This window comes from Chiloscyllium plagiosum, chromosome 1 (assembly GCF_004010195.1).
Source record: "Chiloscyllium plagiosum isolate BGI_BamShark_2017 chromosome 1, ASM401019v2, whole genome shotgun sequence".
Lineage (NCBI taxonomy): Eukaryota > Metazoa > Chordata > Chondrichthyes > Orectolobiformes > Hemiscylliidae > Chiloscyllium > Chiloscyllium plagiosum.
In genome coordinates this window covers 87,549,116-87,573,422 of record NC_057710.1, presented here as the reverse complement: position 1 = coordinate 87,573,422, position 24,307 = coordinate 87,549,116, and the positions used below count along the sequence as shown (strand labels likewise).

The following is a 24,307-nucleotide window of genomic DNA, read 5'->3' as shown; positions in this document are numbered from 1 at the left end:
GGCAGATACACCTTTAGACCATTCTATACATCATTCTATGCAAACCATAACCTGCCCTCACTCACCCTCCTGTGAAAACGATAGGTGCTATGCTCAGAGGACTGGGCATCTGAAATTAGGTCTCTGCTGCCATTTTCAGAATGATTCAGGGGCTGTCTATATTTACAAAGAAAAGTGCAGGCCTTTAAAATGAGAAATGATGCTTTGGTAGTTGGGATTCTGACCTGTTCAAAAGATTATGAAAATACAGAGGCTTAGGCCAAATATTAACCTTCCAACTTGCATAGATAAAATCCACCATCTCTGTGGGGAGATTTCTCAGGGGGTGGTAGATGGGGTCTAACTCGATGTGTTTGTTGATAGATACAGATGAAGGACACCACTTTGACTGGGACAACACACCCATCCTAGGGCAAACCAAACAAAGACACGCACGAGGATTCCTAGAAGCATGGCATTCCAACCGGAACTCTATCAACAGTGTTAGACCCCATCTATCACCCCCTGAGAAAAGAAACAGGAAGTGACTTCACCACAGGAAATAACATCACCAACCCCTAAACAAACCCAAACGTATAAATAGAAAGCAGGAATTTTCAGCATTGCTTCGCCTGAGGCCCACTGAAGATGTTACCTAGTAAGGTAGCAAAATGTCTGGAAATGAACCTTGCAGCTTAGTGATTTGAATCATGTCAATTCAAGAGGAGACAGTGTCATAATGGTAAGGTTAATAGACTAGGAATGTAGAGGCTGAGGTGAATACTTTTGGGACTTGATTCCAGTCTGGTGAATCTTCAATTCATCTAATAAATCTGGAATTGAAAGCTAAACTTGGTAATTGTGATCAGGAAACTATCATTATTTGTTGTAAAAATCCATCTCGTTCACTAAATTCCTTTAGGGAAGGAAATCTGCCTTCTTTAGCTGGCCTGATCTACATTTTTATTATCAGATAGCAGCAATGTGATCAATATGAGCTTCTGCACTTATGAACGGGTGACAAGCACTGACCTTGCTAGTGACACCCACATCCCATGAAATAATTTTTTTTATAAGAAAAGCTCTTAGTGGGCAGCTAAAACTGTCCACAACTTTGTAACAAGGTACAGTATATCAATAGAACTGCAGGGATCGCAAATAGAGGAAATTCCATTTAGAAAAATAACATCTCCTGATAACTGAAGATGTAGTTAAAGTACATAGGCTTAGCATCTACCCCTATAAGTTTAACATTCAACATCCAGCACTACTTAGTTAACTACTGTAGTGTCAGCCTAGATTATGTATTCATCCCTGTTTTGGGGAATATGAACCCATAAGCTTCTGATTCAGAATCAACACCAATGCTGTCTTGCTACAAAAACAGAAAGTGCTGGAGAAATTCAGTTAATGTTCTAAAGGGCATTTGTTTCAGATTTCCAGCATCTGCAGTTCTTTGTTTTATTACAATACTGTATCAATCTGCAAATGCTTAGGCTTCATGTGTACTCAAAATCAAAAGATTGAACAATTTCCCCAGGCATCCTTCAAGTTGGTGGACATTTTATAAAGTCAGTGGTTTAAACGTTTTCATGACTTCGCACTCATTGCAGATATTACTGAGCACCAATTATTTTATCTCCAGAATCAAATGGAATGGAAATGTGAAAATCATTTTGTAAACACTCAGTTGAAAGTTGAATAATCACTGATAAAACCCAGGCCCACAGCAGACATTGTTTATTCTGAAATACATCCGAGTACACTCCGCTACTCTTCACTGACGTTTTTATATCACCGCCTAAATCACTTTTCCGGCAACTCTAACCTCGGTAAGTACTTTCCTACGATAGACATCAGCTTTAACTGACCTTCTTGTTCTCTAGGAGATAAATATTTGCAGATATTTAGTCTAATAAGCACTTCATTACTGTATTATCCCCCAGTTGCCCCACGTTCTGAATATTTACTTTGTGTTGCCTTTGGTTAGAAGCATAGCAATTACAGAATAAAAATCCCTTCATAGATTTTCAAATTAAAATTAAATTTAGCAGTCTTTTTTCTTTGTTTTTTGTTTTTATAGGTCCTCTTGTACTAGGGACTATTCTGTTGTGAATGAAGTGTAATTTTCCTAATGTCTCTGACAGGAACAATGTAGCCCACAGAATTGCATAATTGAAACAAAACCATCTGGGGAAATGTATCTATTATTCCCAAGTGTGTGGAAATTCACACACAACTCAAAAAAGGAATTCCAGGAAAGTATAACTCAGCGTCACTGGAAAGATTCCTCCCAGGATCTGCCACTGCTACTCCATTATCACAGATTTTGTGAGAGAAGCCAAACATAATTCAATCCAAGAGGCTCAGTGTGGGGCACAGCCCCGACAGATAAATGGGAATTTCACCTTTTTTTTAAAAAAAAGGTCAGGAACCTCAGGGGTTGGATCTCCATTCTATTAGTTTGTCGCAAAGCAGACCAGATATTTAGAAATCCATTGTACTTTTGGAAGTGACAACTGATATAAATCACTAATCTAGTTTTATCCATAATCTCTTTAGGGGCATGTTTTCCTCTCATCACCACTGAAATAACAATATCCAGTCACCAAGTCATCCTTTATTTGCACACGTATAGGACAAGACACTGACCCAGCTAGCTCAGAGCCAGCTTCTAGAGTGAACAGAACCTGTTTTTATCTATCAGCTAGGACTCCCCGATTGGACTGGGTTAACAGCCTCAGTCAGGGAACTCAGATTCTATGAGATCCACCTGGCTGACACTGCACTAATCACTACATTGTCCAAGTTGCTTTACCTATGTATTCTATAAGCCTGTTGCGTGGCATTAAACATCTTTCACAAGCTAATGTACACCACATCAGCAACGTCAGCATCATCAGCCCTCTCTGTTACCTTGTCAAAAATGAACTACATCAAGTTAGTTAAACATAATTGTTCCCTCACAAAATCCATGCTGGCTCTCCCTAATTAACATGTGAAGTTATTTTTGCCCTTGATGTGATTCTTTCCCAAATGATTGTTTCTAAAAGTTTCACCCCTGGAGAAGCTAATCTGACTAGTCTGTAATTGTTAGGGTTATCTTTACAACGAGTGCACAATTGCAATCTTCCAGTCCTCTGGTTCTATCCCAGACTCTCAGGAAGATTGACAGATTATTGCTATTGCCTCAGCAATTTCCACTCTCCTTTCCTTCAGTATTCTTTGATGTATCCCAGCTAGTTCAAGTGCCTTGTCAACTCTAAGCAGCAAGAGGTGAGCCAATACCATCTCCAAATCACCACCATATGATTTCTTTTCTTTCACACCATGGCATGGGTAACATCTGTTTCTTGGTAAAGATAGATACCAAATATTCATTTACTATCTCAACTCTGCTCCCTGCCACCATTTGTAAATTCCCTTTTTGGTCCCTAATCAGTCCCTCTCCTCCTTTCACTACCTTTTAACTATTTAAGTGCCTATAGAAATCCTGGAGACTCCCTCTTTTGTTAACTACCAGTCTTACAAACATACAAACATGGAACAGATATAGGCCATTTGAGCTTTCAACCTGCTCCACTATTTAATAAGATCATGGTTGATCTGCTCGTGTTCCGAGTTCCACATTCCCATCTATCCAGATAACCACCGAGTCTGCTGTTCAACGAGAATTTATTCAACTTTGTCTTAAAAACATTCATTGACACCACCTCCACCATCTTCTGAGGTGGAGAGTTCCAAACTCTTACAACTCACTTAAAACAAAACCTCTTTGTCCTAAAAGGATGGTCCTAATTTGGAAATTGTCTCTCCTGGATTTGCAATCACTCATGACAGGGAGAAAGTGAGGACTGCAGATGCTGGAGATCAGAGCTGAAAAATATGTTGCTGGAAAAGCGCAGCACGTCAGGCAGCATTCAAGGAGCAGGAGAATCGACGTTTCGGGCATAAGCCCTTCTTCAGGAATGAGGAAGGTGTGCTAAGCAGGCTAAGATAAAAGGTAGGGAGGAGGGACTTGGGGGAGGCGCGTTGGGAATGCGATAGATGGAAGGTGGTTAAGGTGAGGGTGATAGGCTGGAGAGGGGGTGGTGGCGGAGAGGTCGGGAAGAAGATTGCAGGTCAAGAAGGCGGTGCTGAGTCTGAGGGTTGGGAACTGAGAAAAGGTGGGGGGAGGGGAAATGAGGAAGCTGGAGAAATCTGCATTCATCCCTTGTGGTTGGAGGGTTCCTAGGCGGAAGATGAGGCACTCTTCCTCCAGGCATCGTGTTGCCATGGTCTGGCGATGGAGGAGGCCAAGGACCTGCATGTCCTTGGCGGAATGGGAGGGGGAGTTAAAGTGTTCAGCCATGGGGCGGTTGGGTTGGTTGGTGCGGATGTCCCTGAGGTGTTCTCTGAAACGTTCCGTAAGTAGGCGGCCTGTCTCCCCAATGTAGAGGAGGCCACATCGGGTGCAGCAGATGCAGTAAATGATGTGTGTGGAGGTGCAGATGAATTTGTGATGGATATGGAAGGATCCCTTGGGGCCTTGGAGGGAAGTAAGGGGGCAGGGAGGTGTGGGCACAGATTTTGCATTTCTTGCGGTTGCAGGGGAAGGTGCCAGGAGTGGAGGTTGGGTTGGTGGGGGGTGTGGACCTGACGAGGGAGTATTGGAGGGAGTGGTCCTTCCGGAACGCTGATAGGGGAGGGGAGGGAAATATATCCTTGGTAGTGGGGTCTGTTTGGAGGTGGCGGAAATGAAGAAGGATGATACGACGTATCTGGAGGTTGGTGGGGTGGTAGATGAGGACTAGTGGGGTTCTATCCTGGTGGTGATTGGAGGGGTGGGGTTCAAGGGCGGAGGAGCTGGAAGTGGAGGAGATGCAGTGGATCACTCATGACAGTAAACATCCTTTTCATGTTCACCTTGTCAAGATCATTACAAACTTCAAAACTACAAAACCCCCCTCTTGCTACTAAGTTGTGGTGAAACCAAACGCAGCCTGTCCAATATTTCCCCATAAAGACAACCTGCTCATTCCATGTCTCAATCTGGTAAATCTCCTCTGATTCACCTCCAAACCAATTAAATCCCTAATTGAATATGGAGACTGAAACTGCGCACAGTATGAGAGATGTGGTCTCATCAATGCATTGTATATTGAGGCATACCATCTTTAAGTTCAACTCCTCTCATATTAAAGGAAAGCATTCCACTCGCTTTCTTAATCACGTGCTGTACCTGCTTACTAACTGCTTGGGACTTATGTACTAAAATACCTAAATCGCTCTACAGCTTGGAAATCTGCAGTCAATCTCTGATTAAATAATGTTTTTTAAAATTCTTCCTGCCAAAGCAAACAACTTCACATTTCCCCACATCTTCTCATTATACTCCAACTGTCAGATTTTTGCCTACTTACTAAACGTATCTGTATCCATCTGCATCTTTATCATGCCACCTTCACAATATATTTTCCTACCTATCTACATCATCTGCCAATTTCGCAAACCATATCATTAAATCAATGATAAAATTTATAAGAAGTTGGGACCATCACAGACTCCTGAAGGATCCATTCAAACACCCACTTATACATACATTCTGTTTAATGCTAGCCAACCAATTTTCTATCCACAATAGTATACTACCTTCTACATCATGAGTTTCTACTCCACAGAATAACCTTTCATGTGGAAGGTGGACATCAAAGTACATTATATACAGGCTTCACTTTATCCACAGAACATATTATTCCTTCAACAAATTCCAAAAAATTGTTTAAACATTATTTCCCTTTTACAAAACCATTTGTACCATCCTGATTTCCTTGAGCTATTCCAAGTGCCCAGTCAAAATCTGCTTAATGATCAATTCTAACACCTCCCCCATGACAGATGTCAAATTAACTGGCCTAGAGTTTGCTGCTTCTCTTCTTGAATAGAATAATTATATCTCCTCATTTCCAGTCTGTTGGAATTTTGCCAGAATCTAACAAATTTTGCAAAATTATCAACATATCTTCTACTTCATTTGCCATCTCTTTTATGACCCTATCTGGACTTGGAGGCTTCTGTGCCCTCAGCTCCATCAGTTTACTCAGTATCTGGTGATTGAAATTTCATTAAGTTTCTCTCCCCTTTTCACCTCCTAATTCGCAGTTGTTACTGGGAATATTTTCTATCCTCTAAAATGAACACTAAAACAAAATAAGTATTAGTTATACCTGTCATTTCTTTATTTATCTATTATTAATTCACCATTCTCCCCTTCTCGAAAACCAACACTCACTTTACTTACTGTGTTATTTTTTAAGCATCTATAGAAACTCATGCTATCTGATTTTACATTTTTCATTAGTTTCCTCTTGTGTTATAATTTATTTGTCCTAATTAAACTTTTAGTCATTCTCTATCATTCTTTGTACCTTGGTGCTCATTCCTTCAGTTTGATGCTTTCCTTAAACTTCCTGAGTTAAGCACAGATTTTTTTGACAATCCCTCTTTGCTACTCTTACTTGCTTTCATCTTCCTCTGATGATTTTATATTTAGCTTCATTCTCAGTTGTATCCTTGTAAGTGGGAATAGAAGAGAAATGGACCCTGTTACAAGTCCAATGAGAGTACTTTTCTGGCCCCGATGAAAACAGGGAAGAACAATGTCTGTTCCAGTATTACTAATATTAAAATATAGGATGTACTAAGGCTCACTATGTAACATTCTGAAGTGACTTGACAGCACACTCACTCTAAGTTGGACATTTAGAACACTGGGGCACTCTCTCAGGATATGGATTTAGTTAGGATTGAGATGAGCTAAGTTATGGTGAACCCTTTGAAATTCTATATCCCAGAGGCTTGTGAATACTCAGTGAATATATTCAAGTCTGAAATGGAGAGATGTTTGATCTGTGGATAAATTAACAGATCTGAGGACAGAGGGAAAATGGTGTTCAAGCAGAAGATAAATCTTGATCATACTGAATGGTGAAGCAGGGTCAAAGGTCAGATGGTTTATTCTTGCTCTTTTCTTCTGCAACACCTCAGTAGGTGCAGTATAATAGAATATCATGATGCAAAACATCCTCAACAGCACTTCTCTATCATGGAAAGTGGGGGGTTGGCGATGAGACCACCATCTGTTGCCCATTTCAAGCTGCCTTTTAACTGAGTGTCTTGATAAGGCATTTCATAGGGCATGGTAAAAGTCAACACATTGCTGTGGGTCTGGAGTTACATGTACACCAAACTGGGTAATGACAGCAGATTTCTATAAAGTGTTTGTGAACCAGATGGGTTTTTATGACAATTGAAGATAGTCATCATGGTCAACATTTTACTGAGTCTTTCAAATACTGATTCTGTCAATTAAATTCCACCAGCCATTTTGCTGGGATTTGAACATCCCTCCCCAAAACATTGGTGTGGGTGTCTGAATGATTCAATGTCACCGAACCACTCATCTATCTGGAATAACGTTTGGCACAGTGCATTACCTTGGCAGTTCATAAGGAGGAAACTTGATGACCTTTCTGGAACATAGCTTCTCCAGTTGTCTATCCATTGACTTAAATGGAAAGCCAGATTCTGTTACAGATGTGCAATCCTGCCCAAGGGTGCCATCTACATCCTGCCAAACATGGCTTTATCTCCAAACACTGAAAAAAAGAAATCTGATCCTTTGTCCTAGATGGCACTGGTTCCATTACTAATGCTTTCTTCTCAATATATAACCTATTTGATTTGATGATGCAAGGTATATTTCAGTTGCCATTATACAGTATAGTAACAAGTCAATTCAATGATTCCAACATTATCATGATGTGCTATAAGATATCCCTGCCCTTACCTTGTTGTGTCTGTTTCTTACTGCAGGGCTGACTTGAATGCTGCTGTTCCAGGCACTCTCTTGCAAGATATCAGGGGTCTGTTCCCGGGTCTTTCGTGATACAACAAAATGAACTCGATCCTCGCTTACCTAAATTATAATGTGCAAATATAAATCAAATGGAATGGGAATTAGCAAACAAATTCTACACCAAAATTTCCACGTATCACCTTCAAGTAAAGAAATAGAACCTACCGAACATCAGTATAAAATGGGATTGCTCAAGTTCTATTTACATGTTCAAAAATTTAAATATATTAGCTCCGACACACTGCTGACAGCAAATTTATTGTGATATTTCACTTCTAAAACTATAGTTACAATATGGTGATTTACTGCTGTTTCCACATTTGGAAGTCAGCCCAAATTACTTGACAAAAGCCAAAATAATTGAACCATGCTGAAATTGATATATTTGATTAAAAAATAATTATAAAATGAATACAAAAAATTAATCAGAAAGTGGGCAAGATAGCTCAGACCTCACAAGAAAACAAAATTATTTACAAAGAGTCTGAACATATGAAGCATCTCCACATTTTAATCAGAAATCAGTGAAACTATCATTTATAAGTCTTTTGAACAATCAATCTGGTAGATGAGATACTTCTGAAAAAAAACCATTAAACATTATATTTTAAAAATATTGCGCATCATAAATTCTGTTTTAAATTTTCTGTTGTTAAACTTTAAAAGGATTTTATCTGCTTCAATAGATCAATTACCAACAAATCCCCAATTTCTAAAGCCACTTTCTAAAGTAATCCATTCCTACCTTTTAAATAGATCCTGATGGTTCAGTCAAATGAATTACTACTGAGTAATGTAACAAGAGTATAATAAAATTGAATTGATGGCTAGACTCAGGAGCTGTAAAGCAGATCTATGTCAGGTCAATGATTTTCTTTGCTGTGCAGTTACTTGAGTAGAGGTGAGTAAAAGTTAACAACTCTTACAATTTGAGCTTTTTATATAAAAAAAAGCATTGCAGCCTAACTTAACTTGCCAAGTAAACAAAATTGCAAACAACAAAAAAATTGGAACTGTGCAGATTAATACGTGGACTTGGGCAGTATGTGTTTATATTGCAAAGCTAATCTCAATAATTAAAATGACAGCATCTGCTTTGAGTCTGTTCAGTTTCAAAACTTTAAAGAGGTTTTCTTTTTGGATAATTGTTGACTGGCTTGGAATAGCTTAATATGAAGGCTCAGATAGCGGTTATGAACAGTTTTGAAGATTAAATTTGATCATAACGCAATTTGCCTAATTAAGGAGCCAGTTTATAGTACACCATCTAGGTTTCCTTCATGACAGACAGGTGAAGAAAATAAGAGCCCATAGGTCACAAAACAAAGTGGTATGCTGTATCCAAAACTGGCTGAGGCACAAAGCAGAGAGTGAAAGTCTGTTTCTGTTAGCATTCCACAGGGCTCAGTGTTGGGGCCCTTGCTGTTTATGGTGTACATTAATAATTTGGACACAAATGAAGGGGGCATGATCATTGGCAGGTGACACGGTTTGTGGTAAATAGTGAGGAGGATATCAACAGATTAGTCAGGGAGGCACAGCAGTGATGAATGGAATTCAAATAAGAGAAGTGTGAGGTAATGTACTTGGGGACGGCTAACAAAGCAAAAGATTACGCTCTGAACAGGAGGACCATGGAAAGTACTGAAGATCAGAGGGACCTGGGTCTGCATATCCATCAATTCCTGAAGTAGCAGGCAGGTAGATAAAAAGTCATATGGAATACATGCCTTTAAGGGCTGATTCACAGAATATAAGAGCAAGAAAGTTATGTTAGAGTGGATAAAATGCTGGTAAGGTTCAAACTGGGGTACTGTGTGTAGTTCTGGTCACCACATTATAGGATGTGATTGTACTAAAGGAGGGTGCAGAAGAGATTTACCAGGATGCTACCTGGGCTGGAGGGTCTGAGTTACGCGGAAAGATTGCATAAGCTGGTGTTGTTTTATTTGGAGCAATGAAGGTTGAGGGGGGGACCTGATGGAGGTGTATAAGTTTATGAAGGGCATGAATAGGAAGGCACTTGGTTTTTTTATTAGTAGAGAGAGTCAATAACCAGCAAACATGGATTCAAGATACAAATTATTTTCATTCAGATGGGTCTGAGGGTCTGGAACTTACTGCCTGAAAGAATGGTTAAGGCAGAAACTCTCATCAGATTTAGGCAACATTTACATATTTACCTGTGTTGCCATAGTCTCCAGCACTATGGGCCAAAAGCTGGAACATGGGATTACTGTAGTTAGATCTTTGTTGACCAATGCGAGCACAATAGGCCAAATGGCCTCCTCTGTGCTCTAAATTTCTGGGAGTCCATAAAAACTTAAAAAGCTCATTCAAAGAAGATGTGCAATTTATCCTGAATGTCTATGTTCACCTACAGCAGGTACCTATTTCAATGCTAAGTCTCTCCAATAATAACTGTCATTCCTACAGAGAGCCAGTGACTTTCTGCTGTTTTGACTGTGCTTAATAAGGTGCTCCAACTGGAGCTCCTCTACTCCTTCTATTTATTTCTCATTTCCTTCTCTTTTTTTGCCACTTCTTGGTGTTCAGCTCCTCCTTGGTGGGTCCCAGCCTGGACTCCTGCGGCTCGTGGATGGGTCCCGGCCTGGTGTCTCCATGGCGTGTGGCAGAGCCTGGCCCGGTCTCTCCATGACACGTAGCAGAGCCCGGCCCGGTCTCTCCATGACGCGTGACGGAGACCGGCCCGGCCCGGTCTCTCCATGGCGCGTGGCGGAGACCGGCCCGGCCCGGTCTCTCAATGGCGCGTGGCGTAGCCCGGCCAGGCCCGGTCTCTCCATGGCGCGTGGCGGAAGCCGGCCAGGCCCGGTCTCTCCATGGCGCGTGGCGGAGCCCGGCCCGGTCTCTCTGTGGCTCTCACCCTGATCTCTTGCCAGTATGTCAGCCTGTTCTCTCAGCCGTATATTGGCCGGTCTCTTGGCGGCTCATGGCAGTGTCTCGGCCTGTGAGTGGATCGTGCCTGAGGTACCGGGGGAGATCAGAGAGATGGCAGTTCCAGCAGCAGTGACAGGAACAGACAGCTGAGGTCTCCCAAACAGCGAGATAAGCAGAGGACTGATCAAAGATTGTTGAATTTTTAACTTATTCCTTTATTCTCCTAGCTTAAACTAAGAAAGACTTTAATGTTAGCTATTACCATATTTCTTTTTTTAAAATATTCTATGAAATAATGCTTATCTTTTTAACTCTTGTTTCTCTTACAACATTGTACCCAAGTGTTTTTGTATCTAGGTGCCTAAGATAGTTCCGTGTGTGGCAACCTAATACACTTTTCACTGTACTCCTGTACTTGAGTACCTGTGACAATAAAATCTAAAATCTAAATTTAAATCTAAGACTGTACACATGCAACTGCTTTCAGGACCAAATGTTTTGTCCTAATTTCAAGGTCTAAGCAGGTGGCAGCCTTGTTCAGGTCTCTGATATTGATACCTGCACAAGTATCAAAACCATTACATTGTGGTCTAACAGCTGTAGATCCATCTGCCCTTTCTTATTATCTCACTGAAATCTCTGCTGCCTAGTCAATATGAAGGTTAACTGCCCAATTTCAACAGGAAAGACATTCACGTAATACATGCAATGTTTACGGTTAAGTGTAACAAGGAGACTGATGTTCAGGAGATAGCTAAATAGTGTTGACAGCTGTCCATTCATCAACATTACTGTCAATATTTGAATGATTAAATCGGTTTTGATTCCAACCCTTCTCTCCGGTCATCTGCCATTTTCACCCCTCTCCTCAAAAATGCAACCTCTGGTTGAACATAGAACATAGAACATAGAACAATACAGCACAGAACAGGCCCTTCGGCCACGATGTTGTGCCGAACATTTGTCCTAGCTTAAGCACCCATCCATGTACCTATCCAATTGCCGCTTAAAGGTCACCAAAGATTCTGACTCTACCACTCCCACAGGCAGCGCATTCCATGCCCCCACCACTCTCTGGGTAAAGAACCCACCCCTGACATCTCCCCTATACCTTCCACCCTTCACCTTAAATTTATGTCCCCTTGTAACACTCTGTTGTACCCGGGAGAAAAGTTTCTGACTGTCTACTCTATCTATTCCTCTGATCATCTTATAAACCTTTATCAAGTCACCCCTCATCCTTCACCGTTCCAACGAGAAAAGGCCTAGCACTCTCAACCTATCCTCGTACGACCTATTCTCCATTCCAGGCAACATCCTGGTAAATCTTCGCTGCACCCTCTCCAAAGCTTCCACATCTTTCCTAAAGTGAGGCGACCAGAACTGCACACAGTACTCCAAATGTGGCCTAACCAAAGTCCTGTACAGTTGCAACATCACTTCACGACTCTTGAATTCAATCCCTCTGCATCATCCTTGCAAACTATTGCATGTCCAATTTTCCTGGAACTCTTCATTGATTCTCTCCGATCAGGTTTCCTGCTGCCACAGTATGGAAAACCCTCATATCAAAGTCTAAATGTTATGTCCTCATCCATTTTGACTATTCTGCAGCCAAGGGCATGGTTGATCACACCATCCTTACCCAACAACTCTGCCATCCAATTGTCAGGTACTGATTTCATCTAGTTCTGTTCTTTGCAATCTAATCACAGACAAAGAGTCTCTTTACATTGGTTTTGATCCTTGTTTTAAATTGTTCAACTGTTTAGTGGCTTTAATCCTACCTTACCCTTTCCACTGACGCTACCTAATCTGTCCAATGTTTCCAAGATTTCCAGGTTTTATTAGCTCCTCAATTTATTATGTGAGGCAACTGTTGGCTCTCTTATCAAATCATTAATAACAGAGACATTAGCCTTATGTAGTGTGTTTCATTACATTAGGACTTCCCAAAAGACCAAACAGGGAATGCACTACTGCTGTAACCGAGGCAAAAACAACAGTTGATTTACAAATCTCAAAGGCCAACAACAGGATTCAGATAAGTTAACAAATAATCTATTTGTTTTAAATGGTTTTACTTGCGGCAAGTCAAGACATTCAGGGGAACTTACTAGACCCCTTCAAAAACAACCACAGGACATTTTCCATTCACCTATGGAGGTCAACACTTGAAATGATTCATCTAAAAGAAAGTACCTCTGACAGTGCAGCACTGCCTCAGTATCATCTTTGAAACTGAAACCATGGCCTTCAGATTCACACAAAGAATGCTAACTACGAATCAGATGCAAGACCATGTTATTCCCAAGTTCATCGAATTCATCTCACTTAAGTCAGAATGACTTATTACAGACAAATCTTAGGACATTTAAAAAAAATGTGTTGAATTAGCAACTACAAACCAACCTTTCATGTGAGTTATTGACTATTACTATGCAAAACCGAGCAAGGTCCAGCTAGTTCACCTTCTACTATCCTGGATGACATTCCTAGCTTTGCAGTAAACGATCGGTCACAGCAGCTATAAATAATTGTGTTAATTAAACTAACCTGTATGTAATGTGCTGCAACTTCTGGAGACACACGGCGGAGGTCATGTCCGTTGACAGCCAACACTCTGTCGTTCACCTGGAGCTGGCCATCTTGGGCTGCTAGGCCTCCGTCAAGTAAGCTACAGATAAAAACCCCAGCTTCGTCAGCCCTGCGGACCAACTTTATTCCCAGAGGTTGATCAGCACTCTTATGGAGAATAACGTGGAAGCTGTCATCTCGAGAGCAGTTACGATCAATGATGCTTCTGCACTTAAACAGCTGTTCCCTGAGCACACTCAGCAGCAGGATATGGCAGGGCTGTTTTAATATCGCTAGGGCATAGTTGTGAGGGACGTTGCTCAGGTCAGTACCATTTACCTGGTGGAAAAAAAAGGGGAAAAATCAATTAAGATGTGGAAACCTGAGAAATTGTTATCCACAGCACATTGGTGGCAAGCTGGAGCTAATATATAAATGGAGTGATAGTAATAAAATGTGTAGGAAGTGTTTCAAAAGCTGTATGTAAAATTAACAGGATATGCATTCAAATATATACATTGAGAAAATGTACCAACTGTAACAGGGGTCCTGGTCTCTCAGTCAGCACCTTGGTAGAAGTGTGCATAACTAATCACAAGTCCAAGCCTGCCTTTGGCTTTTTGCTTTGAACTGCACTATGCAGCCTGAAAGCAGTCCCATATGGAAAAGGCAAGGGGCAGAGGTGCTGGGATCAAACCCCTGACTAGATCAGCAATGGAAGGAATATGGTTCAAAATCCAACAGCCTTCCAGTGTTGCATTAGAAACATTTCATAATTTTTTCACAATTATGACCCACAAAGAAATACGCAGAGATGGAAAGGGAAGGGGTAAGAAGCATTGTCAACACGTGACATTAAATAAATACAACATTCACCACAACAATCTTCTAATCAAGACTAAATATGTTCAAGACACTGGCATCTTACAAGTGGGTCCAACTCAATTAAAATTCCCTTGGGGGAGGACCTATTCAGAGAACTCTGTGACACGGCAGAACCAAAATGAGGCTATGATCTCGTTCTCTCATAAGAATGAAATATACTGCTTATATAGATATCTGTAGGTGGCCCCAAACTCTTAGTATTAACTTTAAGAGGAAGCCTACAGAAATAGTGGCAACAGTGGTTTGTCATTTTGATGGTTTCTGTTGACCTTCCACCAATTTGACAATAGCCAGGCAGGATAACTATAGCAGAAGTTCTGGGTGATTATACATTTAGCTTCCTCAGGTTATTCCTAAGTATTTCCCAGCCAGTTGATTACTTTTTACATATAGGCTCGAATATTCACCTGGGTGCAGATGCACAGATTGCTGTGTGAATGGCCACACTTTGATATTTTTTGGGAGGAAATCAGATTCCCTCCATATTCTCCGTATTCTCCCAGCATGCCATCTCTTTTTGTGGCTTGAAAATACACCCCTATCCCCCCACTCCACTGAGGTCAGTCTCAATTTTAAAGTAGGAATAAAAATTAATTTCTCCTCTCATACTATTTTTTATCTGGCTTTGAAAGTCCATTAAAAGCATGTCAGGTTTTAGATTTTGGGCAAAAAATGGAAAGCCTACTTTGGAATTTGGAGCATTCTAAAAGCTACATGTAAAACGTTTCTCTCCCATTCCCTTGTAGATGCCTGTTTTATCACTGAAGCTTTTGTTATGGTAGTTGCTGTAAAATGAATGCTTGCCTTGGTTTCAAAAGCTTCGGCTCAACAGGTGGTCTTGAAACTATTGAAATCTTTAGGAGCACATAAGAATCAGAATGAGCCTTGGATAAAGTTTCTTGTTTGTTTATAAACCCAACTAGCACTTACAGGATCATAAACTCCTTTTTCCTTTTATGGAGGATATTGAAGCAGTACAGAGTAAGTATGGGGGTAGACAGCAGAATTGAGGGAGGTGAGAGGGGAGGTTAAAGGACCTTGAAACAATTAAAAACAAAATACTTTGGAAGCTGGAAATCTAAAATAAAAACGAAGTGCTGGAGAAATTCCGCAAGTTTAGCAGCACATGTGGAGACAGAAATAGAGTTAACGTTTCAAATTCAGTACAGCAGACATCCAAAGAAGATTCATTGGACTCCAAACTTTAACACTGCTTCACTCTCCACAGACGCTGCCAGACCTGCCTTTAAACAATATTGAGTGCATGGCCCATGTGCTGGACAACTGAGGTGGACCTTCTAACTGATGCACCCTCACATACACGCTCACACTTCACTGCAGATTGTAAAGTGTGGTTTTAGTCTGTCCTTTGTGTATAAAGATTAAAATGGCATGTGAAATCACTCATGGATCAGGAGTACAGGTCAGGTTTTCTGAAGCCCGGATGAAGATTTGTCCTAAAGTTACTCTCGTTGCAAAGCTGGCTACACAATCCAATTTACCCTCAGCGAGATCCCAAAAATAACAATGGGATGAACAACCAGCTAAGTAATCCATGTTAGTGGCATTCTTGGAAGATTTGTGCGTAGAAACGTGAGTACAGTAATTGCACAGCTCTCAACGCCTCTTTCATTTCTTGACTGTTATCTGCCTCGCAATGCAAGCAGGAAGAGAATGAATTACTCCTGGCACAAAATCAAAACTGTTTAGGTCTGGAACATGTCAAGGTACGACCCAGCTTAATCACAAGAACAAGTCCTTCACTTTAGGAAGTCTCCACATTTACTCCTTCCAATTATACAGCATGGGGGAGTAGCACAGTAGAGAAATCATTTGCAGGAGTATATGAAGAAGGGGAAAGCACATGTGAAAAACGATTTTAAAAACATATTCAACATTTCCATTGTTATTTTCAACAAAGAAACAATGTATCACATTAAAACTTTTCAGACACTGACTTCCTTCTGAAGTGAGTGTTTCTTCAATGAACAGTAGTTAGAGAGAATGTTTATTCAAACAAAAAGTCTAATTGAACATGAGGACTGTCTTCAGTCATGTCCAAGTAAGCCTGTTTCCTCTCAACTTTTTTTGTGCTATAATACGGCCTGGAGTAAACAACACATTAATGATGTGCTGCATCCCACAAAACACAAAGAATCAAACAACAGCATCATGGAATGCTGACAGGACAAGCGGAGGTCATTTTAGTCTATTGAATGAATGCAAGAATAATTTTTGCTAGTCCCACTCCACTGCCCTTTCCCCACAGTTCTATAGTTTGACCTTTCTAGTTGTTAACACATTTTATCAGCCTGCCTATATCTATCATTGTCTTTACACTGTTTCCAAATTTTAAGTCATCCACAAATTAAGAAATGAGGTTTCATATATCCAAGTGCAATATCCATCAAGAGTAGTACTATGCTCTGACTGACCCCTAAAGAAAATTACTATTTTATGAACTGCAGGAAGGGACGTACAAAGAGAAATGTTTATTGGAGAGTAGAAGAAGTTAAAATAATGTTCACTGTCAGTGAAATATTAGTGTTGCTCCTTGGTTTCATATCTGCTTCCAGGAAATGGTAACATTCAGTAAAAATTTTCCTTCTTACTCATTGCTCCCTGGAGGATTAAAAAAATTCATTACAATTACGCATTCAGCCTGGGACTGTAGTTGTCCTCATGACCCTCAACTATGGCTTTGGATTTTGTTACGATGTCTAACAAAGTGAGATTGTACCAAAAGATTGTTTTGGTCTGAAACATGAAGGTACCTTTTACAATCCTGTCTATTCTCCTACACACTGGATCTCTGCAAACTTTCTTCGCTGCCTAATGTTAAACTTACTAAAGGCACCAGCAATGCCCAGCCACCTCAAGGTCAAGAATATGTAAATCTTCAAGGCCAAACAGATGATTAACAAATGTAACAAAGTGCCAGGAAGAATCTTGACCCGAAAAGGATTTTGAAAATTTGCATTATGCTAAAACAAAATCCGGATGCGGATTTCATGGATTGTACAACTGTAGATGGTGTGGTGCTGGAAAAGCACAGCAGGCCAGGCAGCATCCGAGGAGCAGGAGAACTGGTAATCCTGATCAAGGGCTTTTGCTCAAAACATTGATTCTCCTGCTCCCTTGGATGCTGCCTGACCTGCTGTGCTTTTCCAGCACCACTCTCTCGAGTCTAATCCGCAGCCCTCACTTTTGCCCAACTGTAGGTGTTGTATATCCAAATGTTTCGACTGCGCTGCATTTAGAGGCCAGACTCTCATTCTTTCTCTACTGCACAGATACGTTAGTTTGACCTCAGAGGATTTTGCTGCCCATGTATGTTACAGATGTTGACCAAACAAAATTCTGGTGCTGGAGTATGAAACTGAAGTTGTCTTCCAGCAGCAGGGAGATGCAATAGGATAGTGGGTTAGGAGGTGATGTACTTTTATTACTGATATTACTGATGCCCACATTGCATTTGTTAAGGCTGGTGATAGACAATATTGAAAAAAATATTGAATGAAGATAGCTTTGGAAGGGAAATTTCTGAAATGTCCAATACAGAAGTTAGGTAAAAACAATGACTGCAGATGCTGGAAACCAGATTCTGGATTAGTGGTGCTGGAAGAGCACAGCAGTTCAGGCAGCATCCGAGAGCAGTAAAATCGACGTTTCGGGCAAAAGCCCTTCATCAGGAATACAGGCAGAGAGCCTGAGGGGTGGAGAAATAAGTGAGAGGAGGGTGGGGGTAGGGAGAAAGTAGCATAAAGTGCAATAGGTGAGTGGGGGAGGGGATGAAGGTGATAGGTCAGGTGGGGGGGGGGGGAAAGAGGGTGGAGTGGATAGGTGGAAAAGAAGATAGGCAGGTAGGACAAGTCACGGGGACAGTGCTGAGCTGGAAGTTTGGAACTGGGGTGAGGTGGGGGAAGGGGAAATGAGGAAACTGTTGAAGTCCACATTGATGCCCTGGGCTCCAATTTTGCCCTTTCTTTCTCAACATCTCTATGGCCATTTTCATAGATAGATTACCATTCAATATTATAAGTTCAGTGACTCTGATTACACTCCTCCCTCCCCATTTCCTGAATGAACTATATTCCATTTTCCCAATTTATCTTTGTTCTGTTCTATTGGGCTTTACCTTCCACAACATCCTGGTTTGCTCCTCAACTGCACTGAACATCCCAAGCCATCTCCTTCCCAATAGGGGCAGCACGGTAGCAAGGATCCAGGATCGATTCTCGGCTTGGGTGACTGTCTGTGGGGAATTTGCACATCCTCCACGTGTCTGTCCCCAGGTTTCTTCCAGGTGCTCTGGTTTCTTCCCACAGTCCAAAGATGTAGTTAGCTGGATTGGCTACGATAAGTTACCCAGGATATGCAAGCTAAACTGGATTAGCCATGGAATATGTGGGGTTATGGGGATAGGCTGGGGGTCTACGTCTGGGTGGGATGCCCTTCCAAGGGTTATTGCAGAACTCGAAGGTCCGAATGGTCTCTTTTCACACTGTAGGGTTTCTGTAATTTGATGAACAGTATCTTTGTATATACCTTTGGAAATGCAACACACAAATCAAAAATTGGGAATTCTGAAGCAATTATCCTATCTTCTCAATGCTTGTCCATCACCTACATTGCACAAGGCATGAGTGTGATGGAATACTCTCCATTTGCCTGAACAGATAAGGCCCGAATAACATTTGACTGACAGCCACCCAATACCCCTAAGAAATGAGTACCATTTACAGGATACACTGCCTGCACACTGAATGCACCAAGGCTCCTTCAACAACAAGAGCTGCAGATATGTGGGAACACCACAACCTGAAAATTTCTCTAAGATACGCCATCACTGCTGTTAGGTCAAAATCCTGGATTTCCCTTCCTAACAGAATTGTTGGTATCCCGACATGGAATCAAAAATTATCAAGAAAAGGCAGGGAAGTGGCAGTGAAGGTTTTCAGATCAGCCATGATTTTATTGAATGGCAGTGCAGACTCGACTGCCAAATTGCCTACTTTTGTTCCTGCATTTTATAGAAACATAAAAGATAGGAACAGCAGGAAGCCATTTGGCTCTTCGAGCCTGCTCCACCGTTCATCATCATGATCATGGCTGATCATCCAACTCAATTGCCTAATCCTGCTTTTCTCCCTGTAACCTTTGATCCCATTCGCCCCGAGTGCTATATCTAGTCGCCTCTTGAACACATTCAATGTTTGGGCATCAACTACTTCCCGTGGTAATGAATTCCACAGGCTCACCACTCTTTGGGTGAAGTAATGTCTCCTCATCTTCATCCTAAACAGTTCATCCCGAATCCTCAGACTGTGACCCCGAGCTCTGGATGTAACCACCATCGGGAATATCCTCCCTGCATCTACTCTGTCTAGTCCTGTTAGAGTTGTACAAGTCTCTATGAGATCCCTCCTCATCCCTCCCTAATGGCCATCCCAGGAGTTGTCTGTTATAACTGGCAAGGCAGTGAAAGCCCTTATCATGGCTCCCATCTACATTGCTGTGACATCAAGCAGGCAGTCCCGCCTCTCCGAGGCAGTTGTCACCTCTGATTGGGTGCCATTTCACCTCTTGGCCAATAGTGTCATCTGAATTCCAAGTTTGTTTCATGAGCACAGTGCTACTTGAGGGCAGGGTCAGAGCCTGGAAACTATCCAGGCTTTGGGTCCCTGACCCTGCATTGAAAATCCAGTCAGCTAGCTTTTAATTAGGCACTTTACAGCTTAATAGATTCAAATGAATTCAACAATTTCAGTTTGCAACCTTTCTCCCCCATTCTGTTTTGGGATGGCAACTGTCAGTGCATTGGATTGTCTCATTTATACCTTATCTGGAGACATTTTTGTTTCTTTACTTTTTCTATTACTACTCATCTGGTCTTTGACCATCAGCCTGCCTTCTACCTTATACAAAATTTAACCCCTTTGAATCTTTCCTCACTCTCCCCCACATCTTCGCTGCTGTACTTGTTTAAAAGCTGCAATTCTGATTAAATGTCATCAGTCTCAAATGTTAACTTACTTTACTTCACCACAAATGCATCTTAACTGGATGAATATTTCCAGCATTTTCTATTTTTTCTTATTTCCAGCATCCAAAGTATTTTTCTTCGGTAAGTTCCTAGTGTTAACTGGATCATCAGGAAATGAGAAGGGTAAACAAAAAATGATTTCAAACAGGAAGTCAGTCGCACTATAAACACTAGTCTCCCAAGTCCAGCCAGTTTACCGAACATTGGAAATCAGGGGATGAACAGACAGTTCGACGAATGTCATTCTCTGGTTTGCAAAACACATACTACAAAGAACCTAAAGAAAGGAGTATCCAATTGATTCTTAGAGTCACAATGTGCAGTACCTCAAGAATCATGTCTCCTGGTAAAAGTCTGCCGTCTTTAGCAATGACACCATCTCGATAAATGTCTTGTATGATAATATTGTCCAAAGGAGTTTCACATCCTCCCACTATAGCAATGCCAAGGCTTTCATTTGCATTACAACGATTAATCTTGATACTTGTAACTTCACCATCGGGAATTAAATGATGTCGTCTGGGAAATACTGGAAGCATAAGAATAAACACGATTGAATGTCTCAGTCTGCCTTTGTTTTATCTCATTTATTATCTTGCATTGCGAACATGACCTTCAGCACACTAGTTCACAGTATGTTTTAGTGAAATATCAGTGTTGTGACTAAGCTAAACCATAGGACTGTCACAAATTTTGCATTTTCTACAAAAATGAGTTTATTGTTTGGAGGTATGTAACATTAAATATGCAACACTGGATTAACTAACTGCGTGTGGTAAGGTCATCAGGCAATAGACCCTCAATTCAGCAATGACCAAGCAACTGGCGCACAGAAACGAGCCTTTGGTTCAACAGCTCCATGCCAGAGTTTACGCTCTACACAAGACTCCTCTCATCACGCACCACCTGAATTGGAGAGAATCAAATGATTATTACAATTTAACTCCGCAGGAACCCAGCAGGTCTCTGTAGGACATCTCTGTTCATGCTTCACTACCCACACTTCAAACTTGGCTGCTTGGGCAGTACAACCTAACTTTGGGTGACTGGATGAAATATTTATTTCAAGGGATTGGAATAAAAGAACAAAGCAGCCTTTCTATAATTTTATACAGCTTTTGTGAGACCACACCAAGAGAACTGTGCAACGTATTGATCTCCATAAATAAGGAAGAGAGAGGCTGTTATCAGACCAACAAAGATATGCTAGATAATTGAAAACCAACTGAATATGATGTTAAGTCTCATAATATAGACATTTAAACTAATAGTTTAAACTAATAACTTGACATTTGGACTACCATGCATCTGGTATTAGAATGAGGAGTACTGAAACAGAAGAAGAGATGCTTTAGGTGTAGGAAGAGTAACAGATGGCAGCAGATGGCCATAGACAGATGTGGATAGTGAGAAGCTCCCTCTGGAGCAGTTTGCCCAGGAGCTAACTTGACCTTGAACCATTAATTAAATAAAAATATACGAAATGCAAGATGGAATTGGGCATCATACCAATTCAGTCAGCAGCAATCTCACAGCGGAGTCAGAAGGTAGAACATTCAAGTTAGATTCGAGAAACTCAAGCGTGACAATCCTAACTGATATCCCACTGCAGTGCCAAGGAAATGCTGCATTGGAAGAGGAGTTACCTTTCAGATGTAAAACCAAGGCTCTATCCACCTTCTTGAGCAATTATTCCATTATTTTAAAAGAGAAGCAGAGGAGTTATAGAGTTATAGAGATATACAGCACAGAAATAGACCCTTCGGTCCAACTTGTCTATGCCGACCAGATATCCTAAATTAATCTAGTCCCATTTACCAGCATTTGGCCCATATCCTTCTCAACCCTTCCTATTCATACACTCATCCAGATGCCTTTTAAATTTTGTAAGCTGCCACCACTTCCTCTGGCAGCTCATTCTATATCCACACCACCCTCTGTGAAAACGTTGCCCCTTTGGTTCCTTTATCTGCTCTCATCCTCAACCTATGCCCTCTAGTTTTGAACTTCCCTACCCCTGGGAAAAGACCTTGTCTATTTACCCTATCCATGCTCCTCATGATTGTATAAACCTCTATGAGGTCATCCCTCAGCCTCTGATGCAACAGGGAAAATAGCCCTGTCCATTCAGCCTCTGCCTATAGCTCAAACCCTACAGTCCTGGCAACATCTTTGACAATATTTATCCTGTAACCAACATCTCTAAAAACCCACTGCTGTTTGTGGAAGCTGGCTAATGCAAAGAGGCTGTCAAATCTCTTACATGACAGCGTCTGGACCTCTGAAGTATTTAATTAGCTGTAATGTAGTTTGCAACAGCATGAATTTATGAATGATGCTATGTAGGTCAGCTGTGTTCCACAACAGTGAAACAAGCACAGTTGCTTAATAGTTACACGAGTTTAGACTCAGAAGTCAAGATTTCAAAACATGTGGAAGGTACTTAGTATGGGGGTGAGGGAGAGTAAATTGCAAAATGGCAAATGACCTTCAAAACAAACAAGTGGGAGGTTGGAAGAATACATACACTCTGCTTGGAAAATAAGGGTCGAAATGTGGTGGAGGAACACAATGGGTAGTAACTCAGAAATGGTTAAAGGTATGAGGTATGTCAAGACCATTTAAAGAAGGCATGAGGGTTCAATTCTAAAGAATCAAGTTGAAAACAGAGAAGTTGTTAAATTTGTATAGAACACTGGATTGACAACAGTTGAAGTACTGACAACAGATCTGGTCTCTATGTTTAAATAGTTGAATAAAGGCTTGGAGAAGGTACAAAACCAATTAATACAATGATACTGCAATGAAGAGGGTACAATAATTGGAAAGACTGAACAAATTAGGACACTTTTCTCCAGAGAAGAACTGAGAGAGGTTTTCAGGCATATGAAATATGTGATGAGAGTTGAAAAAGGTAATAAAAAGAGAATTTCCCAGTTGCTAGTGAGATCCAAACTATGTATGTTTTGTCTTATTTGCTCCTGGGAAACAGGGATTACTGACTAGCTCAGAGTATATTACCACTTTCTATTTGTTCTGAACAAGGTAATGGTGAGCTGTCTTCCTGAATCACACCAATCCGTGCAGAGTAGATACACCAACACATTGTTAGCTTGGAAGTTTTAGGATTTCAACTCAGCCATGAAAGAATGACAATATCTTTCCAAGTAGCAAGTGCATGAGTTGCAGGTCAATTTGCAGATAGTGGGTTCCCATGGATCTGCTGCCCTTGTTCTACCAGGGAATTAAAGTTAAAAATGTGAATGTTGCTGTTGAAGGAGCTGTGATGAGTTGCTGCATTGTATCATGTGGATGGTAAAAACAATGACTGCAAATGCTGGAAACCAGATTCTGGATCAGTGGTGCTGGAAGAGCACAGCAATTCACGCAGCATCCGAAAAGCTTCGAAATCAGATGGTACACAATTCAGCCACTATCCAGTCGGAATGGAGTGAATGCTTAGTTTGGTTGATGGGGCATCAAGTAAGTGCTGCTTTGTCCTGGAGTATGGCACACCAAGTCTTTTTGGAGTTGTGGAGCATGGAGAGTATTCCATCACCCTCCTGACTTGTGCTTTGTAGACGGTGAACAGGTTTGAGGAGTCAGGACATGCATTTCTCAACTCAGGACTCCTGGCTTCTGACCTGATCTTATACTCACAGCTTGTGGGAGGCACTTAGCTTTCTGGTCAATGAAAGCTCCCAGAATGTTGATAGTGGGCATATCAGTGAATGTCTTTGACTGGCCAGGGGAGGTGGTTAGATTCTTCCCAGTTGGGGATGAATATCAGTTAACACTTGACTCACACAATTCTATCTGCTACATATCTAGTCTGTGTTCAGATCTTACAACATGCAGGCATGGATGTCTTCATTATCTGGATCAGTGGTGCTGGAAGAGCACAGCAGTTCAGGCAGCATCCAAGGATCAGCGAAATCGACGTTTCGGGCAAAAGCTCTTCATCAGGAATAAAGGCAGTGAGCCTGAAGGGTGGAGAGATAAGCTAGAGGAGGGGGGGGGTGGGG

General features: G+C 41.2%; 1 protein-coding gene across 7 annotated transcripts in view; it reads right to left on the bottom strand.

Annotated features, from left to right (window-relative positions):
- lnx1 (ligand of numb-protein X 1) overlaps nucleotides 1-24,307 on the bottom strand; it is a 214,043-nt gene that overhangs the window by 44,823 nt on the left and 144,913 nt on the right. For all 7 annotated transcript variants that reach the window (XM_043690849.1, XM_043690903.1, XM_043690856.1 and 4 more), the window contains 3 exons: nucleotides 20,609-20,811; nucleotides 13,331-13,690; nucleotides 7,808-7,936 (listed from right to left, as the gene is read on the bottom strand). In XM_043690849.1, coding sequence (XP_043546784.1) covers nucleotides 7,808-7,936; nucleotides 13,331-13,690; nucleotides 20,609-20,811 — 692 coding nt within the window. The remainder of the gene's footprint in view (nucleotides 1-7,807; nucleotides 7,937-13,330; nucleotides 13,691-20,608; nucleotides 20,812-24,307) is intronic.